The sequence below is a fragment of the Anabas testudineus genome, chromosome 6 (assembly GCF_900324465.2).
Source record: "Anabas testudineus chromosome 6, fAnaTes1.2, whole genome shotgun sequence".
Classification (NCBI taxonomy): Eukaryota; Metazoa; Chordata; class Actinopteri; order Anabantiformes; family Anabantidae; genus Anabas; species Anabas testudineus.
Window position 1 is genome coordinate 23,513,988 of NC_046615.1, and position 19,616 is coordinate 23,533,603.

The 19,616-nt window shown below is 40.2% G+C and overlaps 1 protein-coding gene across 2 annotated transcripts in view; it reads right to left on the minus strand.

Annotated features, from left to right (window-relative positions):
* Positions 1-16,806, minus strand: part of LOC113165435 (Golgi apparatus protein 1-like) — a 30,357-nt gene extending 13,551 nt beyond the window's left edge. The window contains exons 1-8 of one of the 2 annotated variants that reach the window (XM_026364891.1): positions 16,440-16,806; positions 6,175-6,204; positions 5,314-5,400; positions 3,414-3,629; positions 1,417-1,620; positions 1,124-1,195; positions 859-1,045; positions 177-391 (exon numbers count right to left, since the gene is read on the minus strand). In XM_026364891.1, coding sequence (XP_026220676.1) covers positions 177-391; positions 859-1,045; positions 1,124-1,195; positions 1,417-1,620; positions 3,414-3,629; positions 5,314-5,400; positions 6,175-6,204; positions 16,440-16,763 — 1,335 coding nt within the window. In that variant the 5' untranslated portion in view covers positions 16,764-16,806. The remainder of the gene's footprint in view (positions 1-176; positions 392-858; positions 1,046-1,123; positions 1,196-1,416; positions 1,621-3,413; positions 3,630-5,313; positions 5,401-6,174; positions 6,205-16,439) is intronic. The other variant, XM_026364892.1, reaches the window with a different exon arrangement.
* Between the last annotated feature and the right edge of the window lie 2,810 nt (positions 16,807-19,616).

Here is a 19,616-nt window from a genome sequence, read left to right on the forward strand (position 1 = left end):
TAACATCTATGGCTGCTGAACTGAAAACTGGAATTGATAAGATTATAACTCAGAGCTTGTGTTATAACTAAGACTTGTATGATTCCTCACAGCCGTCTGACAAAAACAGTCGGAGTAATCGCTGTGTTTTTTTTGTTTTTTGTTTTTTTTAATTTGTTTTTTTTTTTTTTACTCACCGCCCGCTGACAGTTGGGGTCGATAGCTGATGCGTCTCCTCTGCCGACCCCCATCAGGCAATGCAGCGTCCGTCCTTTGCGGTGCAGACCCGAGCAATGACTCTCGATCTCACTGCGACAGTGCAGCACAATCTCAGGACTTAGAGAGAAATCCTCCATCAGCATCCGTCTGTAGTCCATCATCTCACCCTGACACTGGCCGCTGACCACACGACCTGAAATACACAGAAACAAACACACTAAGCTGTGGGGGGGTCGTTTAAGTATGAAGTATGTACAGCGTTAAGAGTTAATCATGAGTTTAAGATTTTATTTTTTATTATTTTGAAAACTCCAGGATGTTCTTTTCTTATTGAGTTTTGGCTTCAGAAGAACAAGCTTCTTTTTCAAAACTCCTTCATATGAAAATCATTTGTTTCCAATTTGTCTAATGATGAATTTTGACTTTTTGCTCTTTTATTCATGAATCGTCAGACACAAACAGAATGACTGACATTAATCTTCTTCTTTTTGGAGAGTAGGATAGACTTCCTAAACTCCAGACTAGTGCTACGCTAACAGAACTACAAGGTTCGTTGTGTTGTTGACATGTCAATAAATCCCTAATGAAAACCAGTGACTAATTGAAAGGAAACTGATTAGCAGATAGACTACAGGTGATTGACAGGAAGGAGGTTCTTACCTCTGTGCACAGCAGACTCCAGACAGAGCAGCAGGTAGGACAGACGAGCTTCTCGTGCTCGGGGCATGTTTGTGTCCGTGCTGCAGCGGTACTTCCTCAGGTCTGACTTGCAGGCTTTGGCCAGTGAGTAGCTCACCTTGTAATCCTGAGCTATCAGCTTCTGCCTGGTGGTCAAAGCCTCGCGGCACTGAGGGCACAGCAAGCATCATAAATTTCAAACTGTAAGCGATGGAAATAAACTCTTAATTTGAGGTTTACCACTCACCCTCTCAGACATTGCTTCCTCAAACTTGTGATTGAAGAGACATTTGTAAACTCGTCCTTCACCGGCCAGGGTCTGAAAAATCACAACAAAGAATTCTTCAGAGACTTTTGATTCTGAACAGCAGGATAAAATAACCCCTGGCAATTCACTGATAATTGTTTTATGACACATATTTTCGGGGCTATGTCTTGGGTTATGTGTAGGTTTGCAGGTTGCTGGTTAAACCAAAACATTTGACACCTCATTAATGTCATAGAAGTAATATGTGCTACAAATGTGCATTTATTTCTCACATTTTCACAGAAGCGTTCACGGTCGTCACGACAGGCAAAGTACAGATATCGGTCCAGGTGAAAATCATCTGAGGAGAGTTCAGCGACTCTCATGATGGACTTTTTACAGTCGTCCTTGATGACATGCGCCCCCCGCTGCTCCTCGGCCTCCCGCACCAAACCTTTTTCCAGGCAGGCAATCACCTCGCCCTGAGAGTGGATGTCCTGCACAGACAGTAAAAATCACACAGTTACAGTCCAGTGGGTAAAGTTCGACTATTTCGGGAGATGATAACATTATTTTTCACACTGCAGCTAAAGTGTGCGATACATCACAGGTCCTGGAAGAAATCTGTAAAATGAGTTCAGATAAGATTCCAGACCTAAGAAGCAATTATTTAACTCCGATGCTAAATCTTTGCTCCTCAATCCAGACGAATATTAGAAAAACAAATTCCTCGGATGTAAAAAGATGTAAAAACACACGTGGGGAAGCTGATCAGCCGGGCCAGTGTGATTTAACTAACAAATTAATTTGTTTTGAATATGTCCTGCAGTGAAGCAGCACAAAGAGAGAGCTGTAGGAGAGGAGGAGGACAGAGTGAGCTAGTGCAGAAGCAACAGGTCAGATGGATCAAACAGGGATTTAGAAGCAGAGCAGGTCAGAGAAGCAGATTTATTCAAAACATTTCTTGGATAAATAAAAACAGATAATCAAACGTTTCCCAAGACTTTATTTTCTATCCTGACGCCACACCTTTATAATAGTTTCAGTCCTGGTTGGACATTACCAATTTTTTTATTATTTGTAAAAATGCACTGCAATTTTGAATTTGATGAAGCCAGTGTCAACAAGTTCATGTTCCCCAAGAAAACTGACGACAGGTTTGTTCTGTGGAGTATGTATACTAGGATATTCAAAATTTGGGTGAAGTGATTGGGTGTAGAAACTTGATCGGCCTCATCAGAGACAATGATGACAGGTACAGGGATAAGGTACTGCACCTGGTTGCTTGGTGCGTGGTTGGTCGTCACTGCAAATCCACAAGAACTCATTGAGTAAGTGTTATTTTTGTCTCATTAGTTTAATCAGCCGTTATTGAGCTTTAGGACTTCTGTGAAATTAGGTTTTAGCTTAAATAAAGAAAATTGAAAAGGTTTTACAAAGTGCTGCTGTAATTTCACGCTGCAGTCATCCTGATTTAGTCTGGAGAGCGAGTGTCCACATGTTAAACTTTCAATATCTGTCCTAGAAAAAGAGCAGCTGAAACTAAATGTCACCAAGTTATCCAGGTAGAGGTGGCGCTGAGTAAAGATGTTGTTTCTAACGTTTTGTACATTATTAGTAAAATTCAGTAATAGATTTTGCTCTGCATCATTAAAAATACCCACAATTTTAATCTGAAATCAGTCAGATGTGCCCCTGTTCTTTGTCTTCTATCTCTGCAGCTCCAAAATTTTTCTGCATTCCCAGCTTGTAAAATAATGAATAATGTAGAATATAGCATCACTAATACCACTAACACCAGGGTTTACTTTCACTCCATAAATCATTTTTTCAGCGTATGTCTTGTATTTTCTCAGTGTGGTGAGAAATGACAAGTAGGAGGTGAGCCCTCAGTCAGTCTAATCTGCTCTCTTCTGCTCCGCCACCCACAAACCACTGTGACAAGCTCCTGATAATGAAACAGACTCTGTTCTCGCTGACAAATAAATAATTTGTCTCAAGTTCTAATTGTGCTGACGTGATATCCCATAATAACAGCGTGCCTAATGGGCTTATGAGGTCTAGCTTAGCTCAGCAGTATGAAAACATGTTAGATTCGCTCTGCTACCTGACAGACTGCTGTCAAAAGTCCCTTCTCATTCCAACTGAGTCACACTCTGAACAGTTTTCTGAGTTTTAGACTGAGTGGAAGCAGAGATGAAGATTCGTCAGACCACAACAAAGTCTGGGAAACATTCATAGGTAATGTTCTGTGTCTGCTCAGCAAGTTCATTTAATTTTTTCTACCCACCTTCTCGCCTGTGCTGACGCTGCCGCAGCGCAGGACGTTGATGTCCTCGTGACACTTGTCCATGAATCCACAGATCAGCCGGTAGTCGCTGAAGATGATGCTGGTCATCTTGGTGATGTACTGGCTGCACTGGTAGTCGCTGATGTTGGTGCGGTGATCCACTAAGCAGGACACCAGGTAGCCTTTCCCCAGTTCTTCTGCTGCACATTCTTTAATCTGAGTGAAGAGCACAGCAGCGTCATAAGTACAGTACTGACAAAACATTTGCAGCTACATGCAGATTAAAACAAAATACTGTTCTGTGGTCTTAACATCTAAACAGGTCTGACAACAAACGCTTTGGAGCTACAGTGCAGTGTGCAAGTTTAAAGACATCTACCAATAAGGTTGCAACCATCTCAATATCCCCAGGCCCTAGTCGTCCCTTATCAAGCATTAGAAAGTCCAGGGTGGCAGTCGGGTTCCATCCGTTAAATGCAACACATCGAGACAGATAAATCACTGCACATAGTTCACAAGTAAATCAGGAGCACTGTTCACATACTCGACAAAACACACAGTTACAATGCAGAAAGTAAAATCAAATATTGTACAAAACAAGAAAAGTTAAATGAAAACACAGTAGTTTTGTTCAGTTCATCTGTCTCTGATTAATTAGCAATTAGTCAACACTGATGAGTGGTGTATTAATCAGAATGTAGAGTGTGCGACTTGGCTTTGTGATTTTTACAGACAGTTTTTAAAAAAATGCATTATATGTTTGTCATCAAAGTGAGGAAGATGGTTGCTTCATCTGTATTTGTTCTATTTCTGTGTATTTGTGTTAGAGAACACTGAACTCTGAGCTGAGCTACTGTTGCACAAGCTGCAAAGGAAATGGAGTAATCAGCAACATCTGCTGTAACATTAAAGTGTTAGTCTAGAGAACAAGAGCACACACAAGAGTTTTAAATTCATTTTACAACAATTGTAAATTATCAATTCAATAAAGCACTGATAAACAGAGTAATAAAAATTGTGTTGTATTGATAAACAGGAAGTTTCAAGGTGTTTAATAGTCTTAGATGTTAAAGTCTTCCTGTTTATTAGAAGGCAGTGCAGACTACAAACATATTTTATGTCCTACACAACAAAATCATTATTAAATAAACTGTTCAAAAAGTCTGATTTAAAATATTCCAAATGCGAAGAATATCCAGGTACTTGTAAGTATTCTTTCACGTGGCATCGATGCAGAAACAAACACAAACAAGGATGCATACAAAATAAAATAAAATAAAATCATCACCTGGATTTAACTAAGCAAAGGGTCAAATTATTGGCATGAATCAATCAAAGACAACATCTGAGGAGATCGATGAAACTACTAAAACTGGGTTAAGAAATGTCCAATGGAAGAAGGTCATGTGGTCTGATGAGTCCAGATTTACCCTGTTCCAGAGTGATGGAGCATCAGGGTAAGAAGAGAGGAGGTGAAGTGATGCACCCATCATGTCTAGTGTCTACTGTACAAGTCTGTGGGGGCAGTGCTATGATCTGGGGTTGCTGCAGTTGGTCAGGTCTAGGTTCAGCAACGTTATGTGTCCAAAGAATGAGGTCAGCTGACTACCTGAATATACTGAATGACCATCAATGGATTTTACTTCTCTGTTCCACACATTTCTGTGTGCAGCAGTAAAGGGGAACAGGATTGTTATTATTAAGCCATTACAGCATCTGTGTGTAGTAACAACAAACAAGCAGCCTGGGAATCAAGTGAGGTGAGAAAACATGTAGGAGACTGGAGATTCTGCAACAGTCAACTACAAACACTAAGCTGTAAACACAGCTCATCATTACCCTGACCATTTAAATTAATATAAAAAACTAATTAAGTAGAAGTTTGGTTTTAGTAACTGACCTCTGAGATGGTCGTCTTGCAGACCTCCACAGCTACAGACTCAAACTTGGGATCGGTGGTCAGGTTCAGCTTGTAGTTCCAAAGGAGCTGGAGGAAGAAGCATCTAAATTACATAGATTTAGTCACACTGAACACTACTACTGGCAGAGTCTAAACTGATCACCTGCGTGTCTCTCTCTCTCTCTGTTTAAATAATAAAAACTGAATCTGGACCATCTTACAGACCGCTCAAACAGAAGGACAAAAACTGATGTACTGTAGGTAAATGTGGTTTTGTTTTCATTTAAATTTTTCATTTTTAATTAACATGAAATATCAATCAGCATCAGAAAACACAAATTCCACTACTCTGTGAAACATGACCCTGTAGGGAAGACTTTGTCTACTAATTGTCAAGGTGGCTGCTGTGTTGTCCAGTCTGCTTTTGACTGAATATAAAGAACGGCATATCCACCTATTGTCCCCAATCTATTGTGTGTTTCCTGTTAACCACAGAACACAGAAGCATGGACTGATCATCAGCACAGCACTCAGGTCAAAAACTGCATATAAGTACAAAAATCCAACCAGTTTCTGGTTTCATCCACTTTGTTAACAATAATGTGAGCAACACTGAACATTTTAACTTTTCAACCTATTCTAACCAGAACCTAGAATAAAAGGCTGAGCAGAGGATGGGGTTGTTCATTCAAACCAATTTAACACAAACATTTATATGTCTACCAACCTGTAATTCACAAATCATTCAAACATACAAAATCACTGTTTATGATGTTCTTGACGTAACAGACATAAAATAATAGAATAACATGGTGCATGCTGGGAGGTGGGGTTTTAAGGTGTGTCAAGGGATTCACTTACATGATTGCATTCTGCAGCTATCTCAGTTTCCTAAAAGAGAGAAAAGAGAGGTTAGAGTAACAAGTAGATAACTTCAGATCTTCATGTCTTTGAATTCTGACTTAAAATTGAGAAGCCAAAAAACAACTGAAGGTTTTAATCTCAAAATTTTACAGTTAGTGTTTCCAAAATACAGATAACCTACACTCTGGACAACCCCTGAATGCCTCACATGCAAGCCATTTACCACATGGTTCCCAGGCAGAGGGAAACTGATTTGGACACACACTTGTTCAAACACACACGAGCAGAGTGTATCTAACACACAACTGTCACAGTGCTCTTCATACAGACAGTAAATGCAGTTCGGTGACAGGGGTTCACTCTGGTCATCCTGGGGAAGAGAACGGTGCAGCGAGTAGACAACAGACAGGAGTTATAAACAACAGCGCTGACACAGCGGTCCAGTGGGGTGGAAAATAAATAAATACAGTGAAATGGTTCTGGAAATGTGAACCACACTGACCAGACACACCCACAACCAGAGCAGCAAAGTAGGAATTCATTGGTGTTGTGTGACCACAGCTTGGATGATCACAGCAGCACAGATGACAAGAGATCTGATCTAAAAACTAGTAAATAAAACTTTTTCAATTCATTTTCTACATGTACATTCAGTCATTTGGCAGATGTTTTATCCAAAGCAGATAACAAGTGAGGTACAAGGTACAAAGGCAGGCAGAATAAGCATACAGAGGTGTTGTCTAAGGACCCCTACTGGAGGTGGGTCACAACCAGGATTGGAACCTCAGCCTTCTGCATGATCTTACCACTGCACTATCCAGCTGCTATTTCCAAGAAAATAGTGCATGTATAAATGCAGTTATTTATCAAAAGGCAGATACTGCCACGAAGCAGTCCTGCTCATTTACATTTAGTCGTTTGGCAGATGTAAATGTAAATGTAAATGAGCAGGACTGCTTCGTGGCAGTACAGGACTAGACGATCAGAAGACTAAAAAAGGTGTTTTTGTACGAGCATTTGTTCCTGCATTCACTGCCTCAACTGTCTGTTTTTGGCTTTTACAAGTTAAACATGGAAATCCTGCTGTTTCCCAGTGGTGCTTGAACACACCATATTGTTCTATAACCTCAACACAGTGAAGTGTCAGCATCCGCACAGTGAACAGAGGGTTAATTAGGAGCCTGATGCTGGACCAGACAGCACTGACATTAGTTTTATTTTCTGTTACTGGAGCAGCCACTAGTCTGCAGGGAATACCCCACCTCTGGACTGAACAGCCAACCACTACATCACACTAGTGCAGAGCACGATAGGACTCAGGCATTTATCCTTCACTGTTGGATAATATGCTTGTTTTAGAAAGCCAAAAACTCTCATCTGCCCAATGTTACATTGATTTAAAGGTCAAACCAAACTAACAAGCATGTTTTTGACTAAACAGAGTTGTAAAATGGTAAAGTATAGTACAACAGGATATTAAGTGTTCAGGTGAATTCACTGGCCAGCTGTTAGAGCTATAATCTCACACAACAGGATATAAAATCCAACACAGCTGACACACCCAGTCACGTAGCAACTGAAACATTCAGTCTACTTTTGTTTTAAGACGTTGCAGCTCTGCTCAGTGAATGTGCAAAACCTGTCTAAACCTCCATCATCATTTAATAGCTGCAACTAATTTAAACTTAATCAGCTTTTCTCATTTCGTCTTGGAAAAACCAGTGTGAGGCTGAGCTATAATTGGAAAAGAGTGAGAAGAAGAGAAGGAGAGAAAATGAAGCACGGGGTGATACAGAGAAGGGAATCCAGAGGGAAGCCAGTTATTTCTAACACTTTCTGCGTCATGAAGCAAAGAGCAGAGCAGCTCGGTGGAAGGTTTATACAGCTTTTATCTTCACCATCACCTCAGTCCTGTTTCCTCAAAGATAAGTGCAAATTATCAACCACCTTCAAAATAAAATAAGAACATTATTTGGATCAGTTGGTTTTTATCAGCTTGACATCAATTCTAACAGGTCAATTAAATTATTAACTTAAAGTAGCACGTTTTACGCTTCAGATGCTTTTTACTTATTTTATTTATTTAGTTTATTACTGACTAAACTATTTCATTTCTTTCTTTACTTTCCACCTGATATTTTTTAAGTATCCGAGCCATCTTGTTCTGTCAAACAAAACATTTGAGAATTTGGAAGAAAAAAGCAAAGTGACAATGAAAACAGATGCAGGCCTTTAAACTTAGTGAACTCATCCTTTGAGTTCTAGCGTTTATATACATTCACAAGGTAATTTCACACTTCACAGACAAGCGAATGCAGCATAGAAGACCCATCTGCATAACGACAGCGAAGCAGAGAAAATAGACACAAATGAAACGCTCTGCTGGAAATCAGCACGCCAGCAAGAAAAAGTTAGATCGCAGAGGGTCACAGTGAGCACAATGTCTGCTTCATTATCAATTACAAACTAATCACTGACGACTGGAGGCACCACATATGCTCACAATGACTGTTTCACCATAACATCCTGATTCAGATCAGCCAGTCAGCTCCAGGTTCTGCTGACTCTCTACACGCCGTCTGTTTCATTTGACTCTTCACCCTGAAAATGTGTGTATGACCAAACAGCTGGGCAGTATTCAGCTCAGGTGTGTGACAGATGTGCATGTTTTCACCACCACTGATAGAGAAGAGACTGATGAAATGTCATCACAGGCTTTTTTCAAAGTGTGAAATTTGTCTTTCAAACAGGAGGCTTCACTTTATACACACACAGTGAATGAGTAGTAGAAGTAGAATACACCTTTCTGCAGCTATGCATGACTTTGACACGGCTCCACACAGTGAGTTTTATTTAAGGTTAATATTAGCTTTGGGGGTGGTTTGTTATTCTTTAAACGTCTGACTCTTAGTCATTACAGTTAATGTGTCACAGGCCAAACAAAACAATACAAGTTCACGTTCAAGATATTTGACACGATTTACACACTTGAAGGTGTGGCAGGCCTTTAAGTGTCTACTTGACTTAGAAATTCTAAGTTGAAACATAGATGTTAGTAGAAACATAAGAAGTTTGATCAATTCAAACTTCATTTAACAAAAAAAATATGCACGTGTTTCTTTTCTTTTGTTCTTCCTGTTTACCTCTGACCACTGATATGAAGCTTACAGAGATACTGAAGAGACGACCGGCACATCCTGATTTTGATGAAGTTGAAACCAGAAAATATTTGGAATTATTTTACTAATTTTACTTGATAAATGACTCAAACAATAATCAAAATGGTAGCAGATTTATTTTATACTGATCAGCCTACTGAATAATTGAGCCATGACCAAATATGACTCCGCTTCATATACATTTTACTGAAGTCTCTACATGTGTTTGAAAAAACAAACAAACACCCTGAACAGTTTTTTTGTGTATCTGTGATCTACATTTCGTCACCTTCCAAGTCCATTAGGGTGGGAGCAGAGTGCACCAACTGTTCAGGCCCCAGGCAAACACAGGACTGTTTGTTTCAACAACCCTGACATTCTTTTATATTTTTATCATATATATCAATCTAATAAAACAGTCGAAGCAGGAACCTTATTATCTTAAACACAGGGAAAAGGGATTTGCACTGGTTAACCTGGTTAGAGTCCATATCTCCACCTAACAATTCCAACAGGTCGGTTATTTCACGGATCAACAGCTCACTACCTGGTTGAAAAAAAAAAAAAAAAAAAACGTATCTAGTTTTCTAGCAACCGATTTAGATTTATGAAAAGTAGCAAAACTAAAAAACTGCATCAGGTGTTAATGAGATTGCTTTTTAAAGATCTGGTTTGCATAATAACGTTTCTAAAGCTTGAACTGGAGCTGAGGTGCAGCCGTTCAGCACCGCTGCACTGGCAGTTCTGGAGAAGCAGACACTGTGCTGACTGATGCAGAAAACAAAGCTCAATACTCTTGTTGTAATGTGAAAACACCACAAAAGTAGAGAATGGGCTGAAGGCGCTGAGGCTCCGTAGTCCGCTTTCGAACTGTTCATACAGAGCTGGGGGATCACATGAACATTCTCAGGATAAACAATAACAAAAAGCCTAAATGGACCATCAGATACACGCAGGATGCTGCAAGGAGGAAAAGGGATGTTGCTTAGCAACCGGGGACAATTTCTTTTTTGCCACAGAACAAAAATGAATTTAACAAAACTAAACTAAACTAACTAAAAGCCTCTGTCTTTGTTTAGGATAATGGAAGAGGAGCCTATAAAAGCAACAGCCGACTTGGGGTGACTCAGTTCCCACAGATGGTAAAATGTGTCCATTATTACTTCACTGTAGTAACATAACACAAAAAATACCCTTTCAATCATTAGGACAGAGTGGTCCTGATGAGCTGCTTTAACATGCTGCTTAACATTCACGTTTTTCTGCAGGTTTTCTGATGCTGAGGTAGAAAAACAACACTAATCTTGTACTAAAAACAGTACGACAACAGGAATATAACTACTTTTATTTTAGGAAGTGGACAAAGATTGAAGATAAATGTACTTGATCACCTATGGAGTGTTTATTATTAATAAAAAAAAATATATCAGGCAGTTAGCAATGTTTTATAATGTTTGGAACATAGGTAAGTATCTGCATACCTGACTACGTATTTGGTTTCTGGCCTGCAACTGCAGGAAAACTGAAAGTTACAGCAGTGATAATTCAGACAACAGGCAGTTTGGGGAAAGAGGTTTCATACGACAATGTCCCTGTTTACCAGTGTCAACCAGACAGAGATGTTGAAGTATTCCATAAAGTTCAAATAATAAATAAACGACAACTCAGTGTATAGTTAATGTCATTACAGTACAACATCATATACCTTGTCACCGTTCACTGCGCATGTCAACATATCTGCGTCCTTCAGGTTAAGATAATGTAAACGAGACAAGAAAAGCAGAATGTTTCCTAAAACTGATGAATCCAGTAATTTAACAGTACATTTGAGTAAAGTGTTTTAGTAAACCTGGTTTTTGATCTGCACTCCTATCAGACAATAGAACCAGATGAATATCAGGAAAAAAATCTACTTCTGGGTATCAGACCTGAATGAAGCTGAACATACATCAACAAGTCTGTTTTTCAAACACAATGTCCAGACACCTAAATGTTGTAATTGGCAGCAGGGAGGCTGAGGCAGAAACAAATACATGGAGGCTTCAGCTGGGCACAGGCCAGATCCAAGTCTTCAATCTCCAGAGCCTCCTCCCTCTGGACTCTGAAGCTCTGCACCACGTACGCAAAACCACAGCCACCAACAGGACTGACAGTGGGCAGGCCAGAGACGCACAAAAATGCTACGAGTCTAAAAGTGGCTCCTAATGTCACCCTCTGACCGGAGAGCAGAAGCACAGCGCCAGCTGGGAGGCTCGAGGCCTTCACACAGGAGGCGGATGAGATCCACAGTAGCAGCTCAGGCGGTTCATAAGAGGCCAGACGTCACACCCGAAACCTGGGTTCACCAAGCCTCAAACTGCATTCATGTCATACCATAAAACAACAGAATCACTGCTTTTCTAGATAGAGATGACTTTCATTAAAGTTAAAATCAATATCTGATTGGTTATGGCTATAACTATATTCCTGACACAAGCGGTCTGCCTTTATAAGCAGTAGATAAAGAAATAAAGTCTGTGGTTAACACCAGGTCAAGATGCTTTATTCTACGACTTAAAGATTTCATCAGTAAATGTTGATACGAGGAGATGTGGAGAACGCTAATCAATCTAATTAAAAGTTAGAAGCTTAGTGGTGGTGAGGTAGAGGTCATGTGACTAGTTTGTTTGCAGCCCAACAAAAGCGTTCTCCTTCTGGTGACTGTCTTTAGGCTTTAAAAAAAATGTTTAAGAAGTTATCAAAACATTTAAGTATAATAAACTTTTGAATGTCACAAAGCCCATTTTCTGTAATAATTCAAAACTTAGGAGAAAAGCTCCACTCGTTTTTAATGAGGGAATCAGGGTGATGCCAACTTCCAGGTACCCAGGTAAGAAATCATGGTGCATGAATGATTCTTCTAAATTAGGAATACGTAACTACTTATTAAGTCAGGCAAAGGTAAAGAACAAACCAGACCCTGCTGATGAATTAGTAAATGTTTACATAGGACAGGGGTTAAATACAGGGAGGAAGTCAGGGCTCCAGTCATCAAGCACCACGAATCAAACAACTCTCTCAAAGTCAAACCCTCTATGGAAAACAACTAAATCCTCATCAGATATGAAAATGTTTATTTTTATTGTCTTTCAGTCGTGAACGCGACCTTAAGCGTCATTGGCTGTGGCATCAAAGAGGTCTTCACAAGTCTTGATAAAAATCAGCCAGCAGCCTGAAACTGGCACAAATGCCAGTGAGATGACATCGATATGTTAAAGAGCAAACATCAACCTGCCGCTTTTTGAATGAGGAAAACACTGCATTCACATCAGGTTCAGACTGAGGTGGTACACGCTAAATATATCACACAGGAAACCACGGTTTGTGGCTGAGCTACAATAAAATGTGACATTTAGCTTTGTCTCAGGCTGCAACTAACTACTGTTTTCACTGTGTAGATTTTTGATGGTTTAGTCTGTAAAATGTCAGAACATAAAGAAACATCCTCATCCCAGCTTTCTTGATACCCTGTGTAATCTGTCAATAATTTGACAATTACTTGCTGTCATTTCTACTACAGTTCAAGTAATGAATTTAAGTATACTTTAAGCATATCCATTTTATACTGCATTACTTTTACTCCATTACATTTATTTGACAGCCTACTAAATATAATCCACCTTTATCAGCTGCAACTTTGTGGCGATTACACATTAATGCATCAATAATTCTAAATAATTCTACCTTTTATTTAACTTTTAGTAATTTAATCAGCATATTTTGAGCCTAAACATTTTTCAACTCTGAGTTTTTATATTTGAACACTGTTGCTCTGGCACTATTTGGCAATAGGTTTTCTTTGGCAAGTGTTCTTCACTACTGGGGTGGGTGCACGAACAATGGGGAGTGAAATAAATGCTGACACGGTGTGTGTCATGTTAAGAATTGAGTCCAAGAGATGAACAGTGGTTACTTTAACAGAAGAAGAGTTGGAGCACGTGGTCTGTACGACCACCATGGTGCTGTGAGGGACCACAGCTGTGGTCGGTGTGATGTGTAGTTATATTTCTGAGGAGCCGGACGACAGACCACAGCGTAAACTACGGCTGCGTTTTCTAAGTAGAATCCTTGTACATGTGCATTTAAATAAAGTTCAAAACTGTATTGGTGCCTTGTTGGTTATTTTAAGCCTGTGTGAATGCATAACATCTTCACTGGTCATTTTTAAATAAACTCGTTGTTCATTGATATTTTACCCTCTCACATATTTTACATTTATCTTAAAAACGCTTCCTGCCCTTCTCCAGCAGCTCACTGTTCTGCGTTTGTCTGAAAATAAAAAAGCTCTTCAGGGTGACTTTCACCACCAGAGGGGAAGTTGTCTTGGCTTCAAAAAAACAGATAATGGCCACAAACTGCGGTTTGTCTTATCGGTTGCACGCTCCTGTTGTAGCGTATAGAGATCTCTCAGTTCGCTGTCGTGCTGCTGCTGACAAGCAGCTAATGAGAAGTGGGTGAGCAGTCAGCTGCCACCAGCCACAGTCCTGGGCTGATCTCTCAGAGCCCGTTTTAATGGACCCAAAGGTCACAAAAGCAACCTAGTGACCTGAAAATCACAAGTTCAGAGAAACAGCAAAGCTAGGAATGGAACTCTTTTACTGGGAGTATGTGTGACTGAGTATTCCTACACCAACTATTACCTTTGGACTGAGTTAGAACAAGATGCACAAATACATCATCTAATGCCAAACTATTCACTGTACACCGAGGAAGAGGTAAAGGTTAACAGCTATTTGCTCAGTCAGTGTGTGAACCCTAAACCCTACTTCCTCCTCCACACTGGTTGGTGTTAATTTTAACTGCTGGTGTAAAACAAGTGCCGAAGTAAACAGTAATGTTACCTACTGGTCAGTGCAAAGAAAATAAATCAAAAACATTTCCAACCATTTAAGTCATTAAAAGTAAAACAATGTTTAACTAACTTAATAATAATAATGTTTTTTGTGAGGATAACACCTCTGGGTTTTGGGCTCCTGGAGACAATTGTGTTCCAGTTTTCAATTTTTCCTGATGTTTTACAAACCGCACAGCTAATAAATTATCCAGAAAATAGCAAATTAATCAATAAGGAAAATAGCAATTAGCTGCAGCTCGAGGGTGAACAGTCCATTTATTTTTTAATCATTTATCAAACAAAAATATTCCCACTCTGCTGGTTTCGTTGTGAGAATCTAAAGCTTCCTCCTGATTATATTCTAAAATCTGAACATCTTAAGTTTTGGATCGTGCACACAAAATAAAAGACATCTGAAGAAATACTGAATAATCACAGAAATCACCAACACTTTACTTGATAATAATAAATATTACATTAGGTTTGTTATAATTATATTACATTATAATTTTGACTCTTGGTCACAAACAAATACTAAATGATATTAGCTGCATGCTATCAGGCTGAAGACTTGACACGTGACAGAACATGTGATGACATATCTGCAGACAACAATCAGCCCTGTGAGGTGCAGAACATTTGGTTTCTGCACAGATCCTGGAAAAATAAAGGCTGGTTTTTAGAGGACTGGTGTCGAAACATGTCGGGACAACGATCCCTGCTCCTGAACCACACTGAGTCTGAGATCCCGGTGCTGCCCCGGGCTGTGTGGGAGGCCACTGACAAGCTCTCCCAGGGGGACAAGGAGAATCTCCGCAGACAAAATGGATTTAATCTGCTCTGTCTGCCTCACGTTAACGTTAGCTGCACAACCATTTCTAAAGCTGGCGACCACCAATAACCACTTCTGTTACCTACAAGTCGTCCAGACTCATTTTAGGGTCTAAGATTAACTCAAACGTTGTAATTACTGTTTCACACAAAGCCAAAATCAGCCAGGGGAAATGCTGAGCTAACATCACCGAGCTAACATCTCCGAGCTAACATCACCGAGCTAACATCACCGAGCTAACATCACCGAGCTAACATCACCGAGCTAACATCACCGAGCTAACATCTCCCAGCTAACATCACTGAGCTAAACTATCTCCGAAGCTAACCATTCAGCCCGAGATAAAATCACCGAGATAACATCACTGAGCTAACATCTCAGAGATACATCGCACCTGAGATAACATATCCGAGTAACATCTCCGAGCTAACATCACCGAGCTAACATCACCGAGCTAACATCACCGAGCTAACATCTCCGAGCTAACATCACCGAGCTAACATCACCGAGCTAACATCTCCGAGCTAACATCTCCGAGCTAACATCACCGAGCTAACATCACCGAGCTAACATCACCGAGCTAACATCTCCCAGCTAACATCGCCGAGCTAACATCTCCGAGCTAACATCTCCGAGGCTACTGCTGCAACTAGCTAACGTTAGCCGAGTAACGGCCGAGTTACCGAGGAGTTCCCACGTTAGTTAACGTTAACACGGTTTAAACGTTACCAGAGTTGTGAGATGTCCAAAACATCTTGTGCTGTGACTTTGAGCTGCTACGACTGCAGGTTGGAAGTTTGTGTCCGATTTCACATTTCGCTAGCGTTATGTATTTTTACTGCACGTCGTGTTGTAGTTACCGCCAAACTGCGCTGATAATCTGCCAGCTTTTTATATATAATTAGGGGCTAATCGTTGACAATAATATGAACTAAATTTGGAGATAACCCATAAAAACGATGTCTCCTGATTAATTCGGCCAGTAGGTATTACATAAAGAAAGGTGTTTCAGTGGTATCTCGTTGTTTTTTGTTGATCTACGTTGCGCTGCTCCAATATGAACAGACGTTTCACGTAAGACAAGAAATATGCGGGACACGATTCAAAAACTTGCAAGTCGTAAAAAGGAAGCGTCATTCGTGTCTTTGTATCATGCCGAACTGAAGAGAAGATCACTACAACTAGGGATATGTATTATGTCTTGTTATCCAATTTATATCATTTTGAATAATACATAATAAGCCCCAAATTGGAGCATTTTCGACCGGCATTAGGGTGACGTTCTCTGAATACGAGGGCTAGCGTCTGGCTAAGCGTTTCAGCTAACGTTAGCTGGTTCGTCCAGCAGGCACACCCTGCTTCTTACCCTGCAACAACAAACCCCGTCCGGCTAATTTACCTCTTTCTTATCCTGGAGACACTCCAGCACCGCTAGGTTGTTGTTCCAAGAATGTTTTGGGCAAAGCCGGGTTAGGTCGTCTCTGCAGACCGCCTCCTCAGCCAACTTCCAGCCGGCAGAGCGTCTCCGAGGCATCGAGGCCCCAGCGCCCTGGTTCTTTTCAGGGGCTACTGGGTTGATCACACCCGGAACCAGACCTCCGGGCGGATTGTCACCATAACTAGGATGTTTGCCGACACCATTGTTGTCTCCTAGAATTAAACGCACAGACAACAAGATGCACATCAGAAGCAGGAGCAGAGGAACACGTATACACTCCGCCATCTTCAGAGCCAGGAGCCTGCTGCTGCATTCAGGCGCTGTCGGAAATATGGGGACCGGGAGTAAGGTTGCACACAGAGTTTTTTCTTGTTCGGCGGTGGCAGCTCATGAATAATGAACGAGTCGTGTTAGGTTCATGATCTGAGTCATGCATCACTCACACAACCTGTGAAACGTTTCTTCTGCCTTTTCTTATTGTTTTAATGGCGAAAGCTCACCAATAATCCCTGTTTTGACCAATAATCTCTGTTTATGGTGATGAAGCCACTGTGTGGCTCATTAATGGTTTTTAATTCCCAGTTATTAAATGTTCAAACAATCTCATGAACTTGACTAGCAGCATATTTAAAGTGTATTTAACCAAAGGCTACATCAAGTTTAAACCATGGTAAATACATTGACAGATTTATTTAGTGTCACCTCGTGTTTGTCAAAGGTGAATCTAGAGATAAACACCCTGTTTGTCCTGTGCACCGTGACACATTCATTATTTTGGCCCCAGCAGATCAGAGTTGGAACAGAAGAGGAATTTCAACCATTTTGATGCACAGATCCCCAATTTTAGCATCTCAGAAATATCATAAATGAAACATTTTCTTTTCCATTTGTCTTAAATTTGCTGTGACATTTACTGGGAATTTCCCCTGTTGGATCAATAAAGTCTAATTTTCTTAGTATAATAATAGTATATTAGTATAATCTTAATAGTTGGTTGTAAATTGTTTGCTGTCAGTGACTGAATACGTCACTGGTTATTGGGTTTCCTCCCCAATGAGGCTCTGCCAGCTTTTTACTGTAGCCGTCTTCAGGTCCCAGTTGGATTGGGAGAATCTTCCAAATATGCTACCTCGTGTCTCGTGCAGGTTGTCTTCATCTCTCTTCTCAAACTTCTCCAGATGGTCCAAAATACAGCAGCACATTGAACCACTGTTCATAACTGCACTGGATCAGGAGGCAGAGCAGCTGTTCACCAATCACAGTTTCAGGTTTTAAGTACAAATCCACTCAGGTTAAAAATTATTCATAATTTTTATTAACTTTGAAGTCGTACACAAACAGCTGGTAGCAAATATACATATATACACACAAAACCTCCCTTAGAAAGAAAAATGTACAATAGGAGCAGAGTCTCTTGGCACTTACTGTTCTGGTTCAGAGGACAGTGAGGAAAAAAAAAAAAAAAAAAAAAAGGACCATTAAAATGATTGCTAGTAGAAAATGAATGTCATGTTTTGATTTGTGTCAGTGAGACTGATTTCAGTTGAGTGTGTCACAGCTGGAAGGTGAAGGTTCATTCTGAAGTCGTACATTTTTGTCTGCAGGCTCCAAATTCACCAAACTACACGCTACAGCCAAAACCGAGCGTCTAGCATTTCTAATATTAACCGGATCTTTCCCTCTTGCAGTCTGACTGCTGAGGTCTCTCTGGGGAAAGTCTGGAGTCTGGTATTCACAGATGATCAGGATAAACATTTTTAAAAAAGGTCTTCACCAGTGGGTTTGAGTTTTACAGCACCGTCAGCCATTTTCCAAATTAACGCTCACATTGAACATTGAGGTTTCTGTGCTGATACCAACGTGTTCAGACCTTTTATTCCTCAATCATGGAGCTGCTGATGGTCATAAAATCTAATACTGAACAAACAGACTAAGAACCTGTCAAACACATGAACCGACACAAACAGCTGCCTGGAATGAGCCAAATGATCTGGATCATCATCAATAGTGACACGCACACAAACGCCATGTGGTAATGACCTTTGAATCTAACACTTTTCCTCTTAAAACCACTGTGAGGCGACCATTGAACATCAGAACTGTCTCTACTCGCTGTGACCATTCCACATCTTCATCCATGTTAATGGAAGTGACGGACGACAGGACTCACTGGATTATTCGGTTTGGTGCTAAAACATTTGCAGAAGATTCTCCGACACTAATGTAAAGCTCGCTCTGAGTTAATCAAATCAGTCTTCAGTGCAGAATATGTCTGTTTTTCAGGACACAGTTTCTCTGCTGAGCAGTAAAAGGATAAAAAATAAAACAGACAGTTTGACACTAAGGGTTGAAGATCTCCACTAATCAGGAGGCTGCAGCCTCTGATTAACTTCACAGTCACGTTGTTAATGTGATTTTGCTGTGATGTTTGTCCCAGATCATTGACACTGGATGTCAACAAATATAGGATGTTTCCAAAAACCAGTATTAACAAGACGAGTTATCACAGCAAGACAAACCCGTTGCTATGTTCCTGAAGGCACCTGACTATTGTTTTAGGACGAACTTAGACTTAATGTATCCTCCAACAGCACGTAGCAGGCATGTTTGCATGTTTTAGCTCTTTCACTACAAATGGTTTCTACTCAAACCTTCATGTTTAATCTGCGCTTCAAACTGCAGCTGTGTGGTATCACAGTAAACACACTGGAATTAAAGGTACTTTAAAGTCATGAGAAAAGACCAATTAAAGCTGGATTTGTTTTTTTTAACATATCCAGAAAGGACTGGGACTAATTTGTGTAACAGCACTCTCTGGAGGACAAGTGAAGACCCTGTTTCTGACAACAGACATCCTGTCAGACTCCAGTTGTGAGCTCTTGGAGTGCAAATTAGTAAAAACAATTACAAGAGTGAATACAGAGCTTTTTCCCTCCAAGCAAAAACAATTCATGTTTTTTTAATGTGTAATGTTGATGTTGACTATAAACTGACTATATCAAACAATAAATTGATTAGTTAAGAAGGCTACCAGCACGTTCATTTAGTGGCTAGTAGTTAGTTGAGGCCTCAGACTGTTGATGTTGACTGTGATGGATTCATGAGCCCGATGATTCATTTTCATACCGTACAGAAACA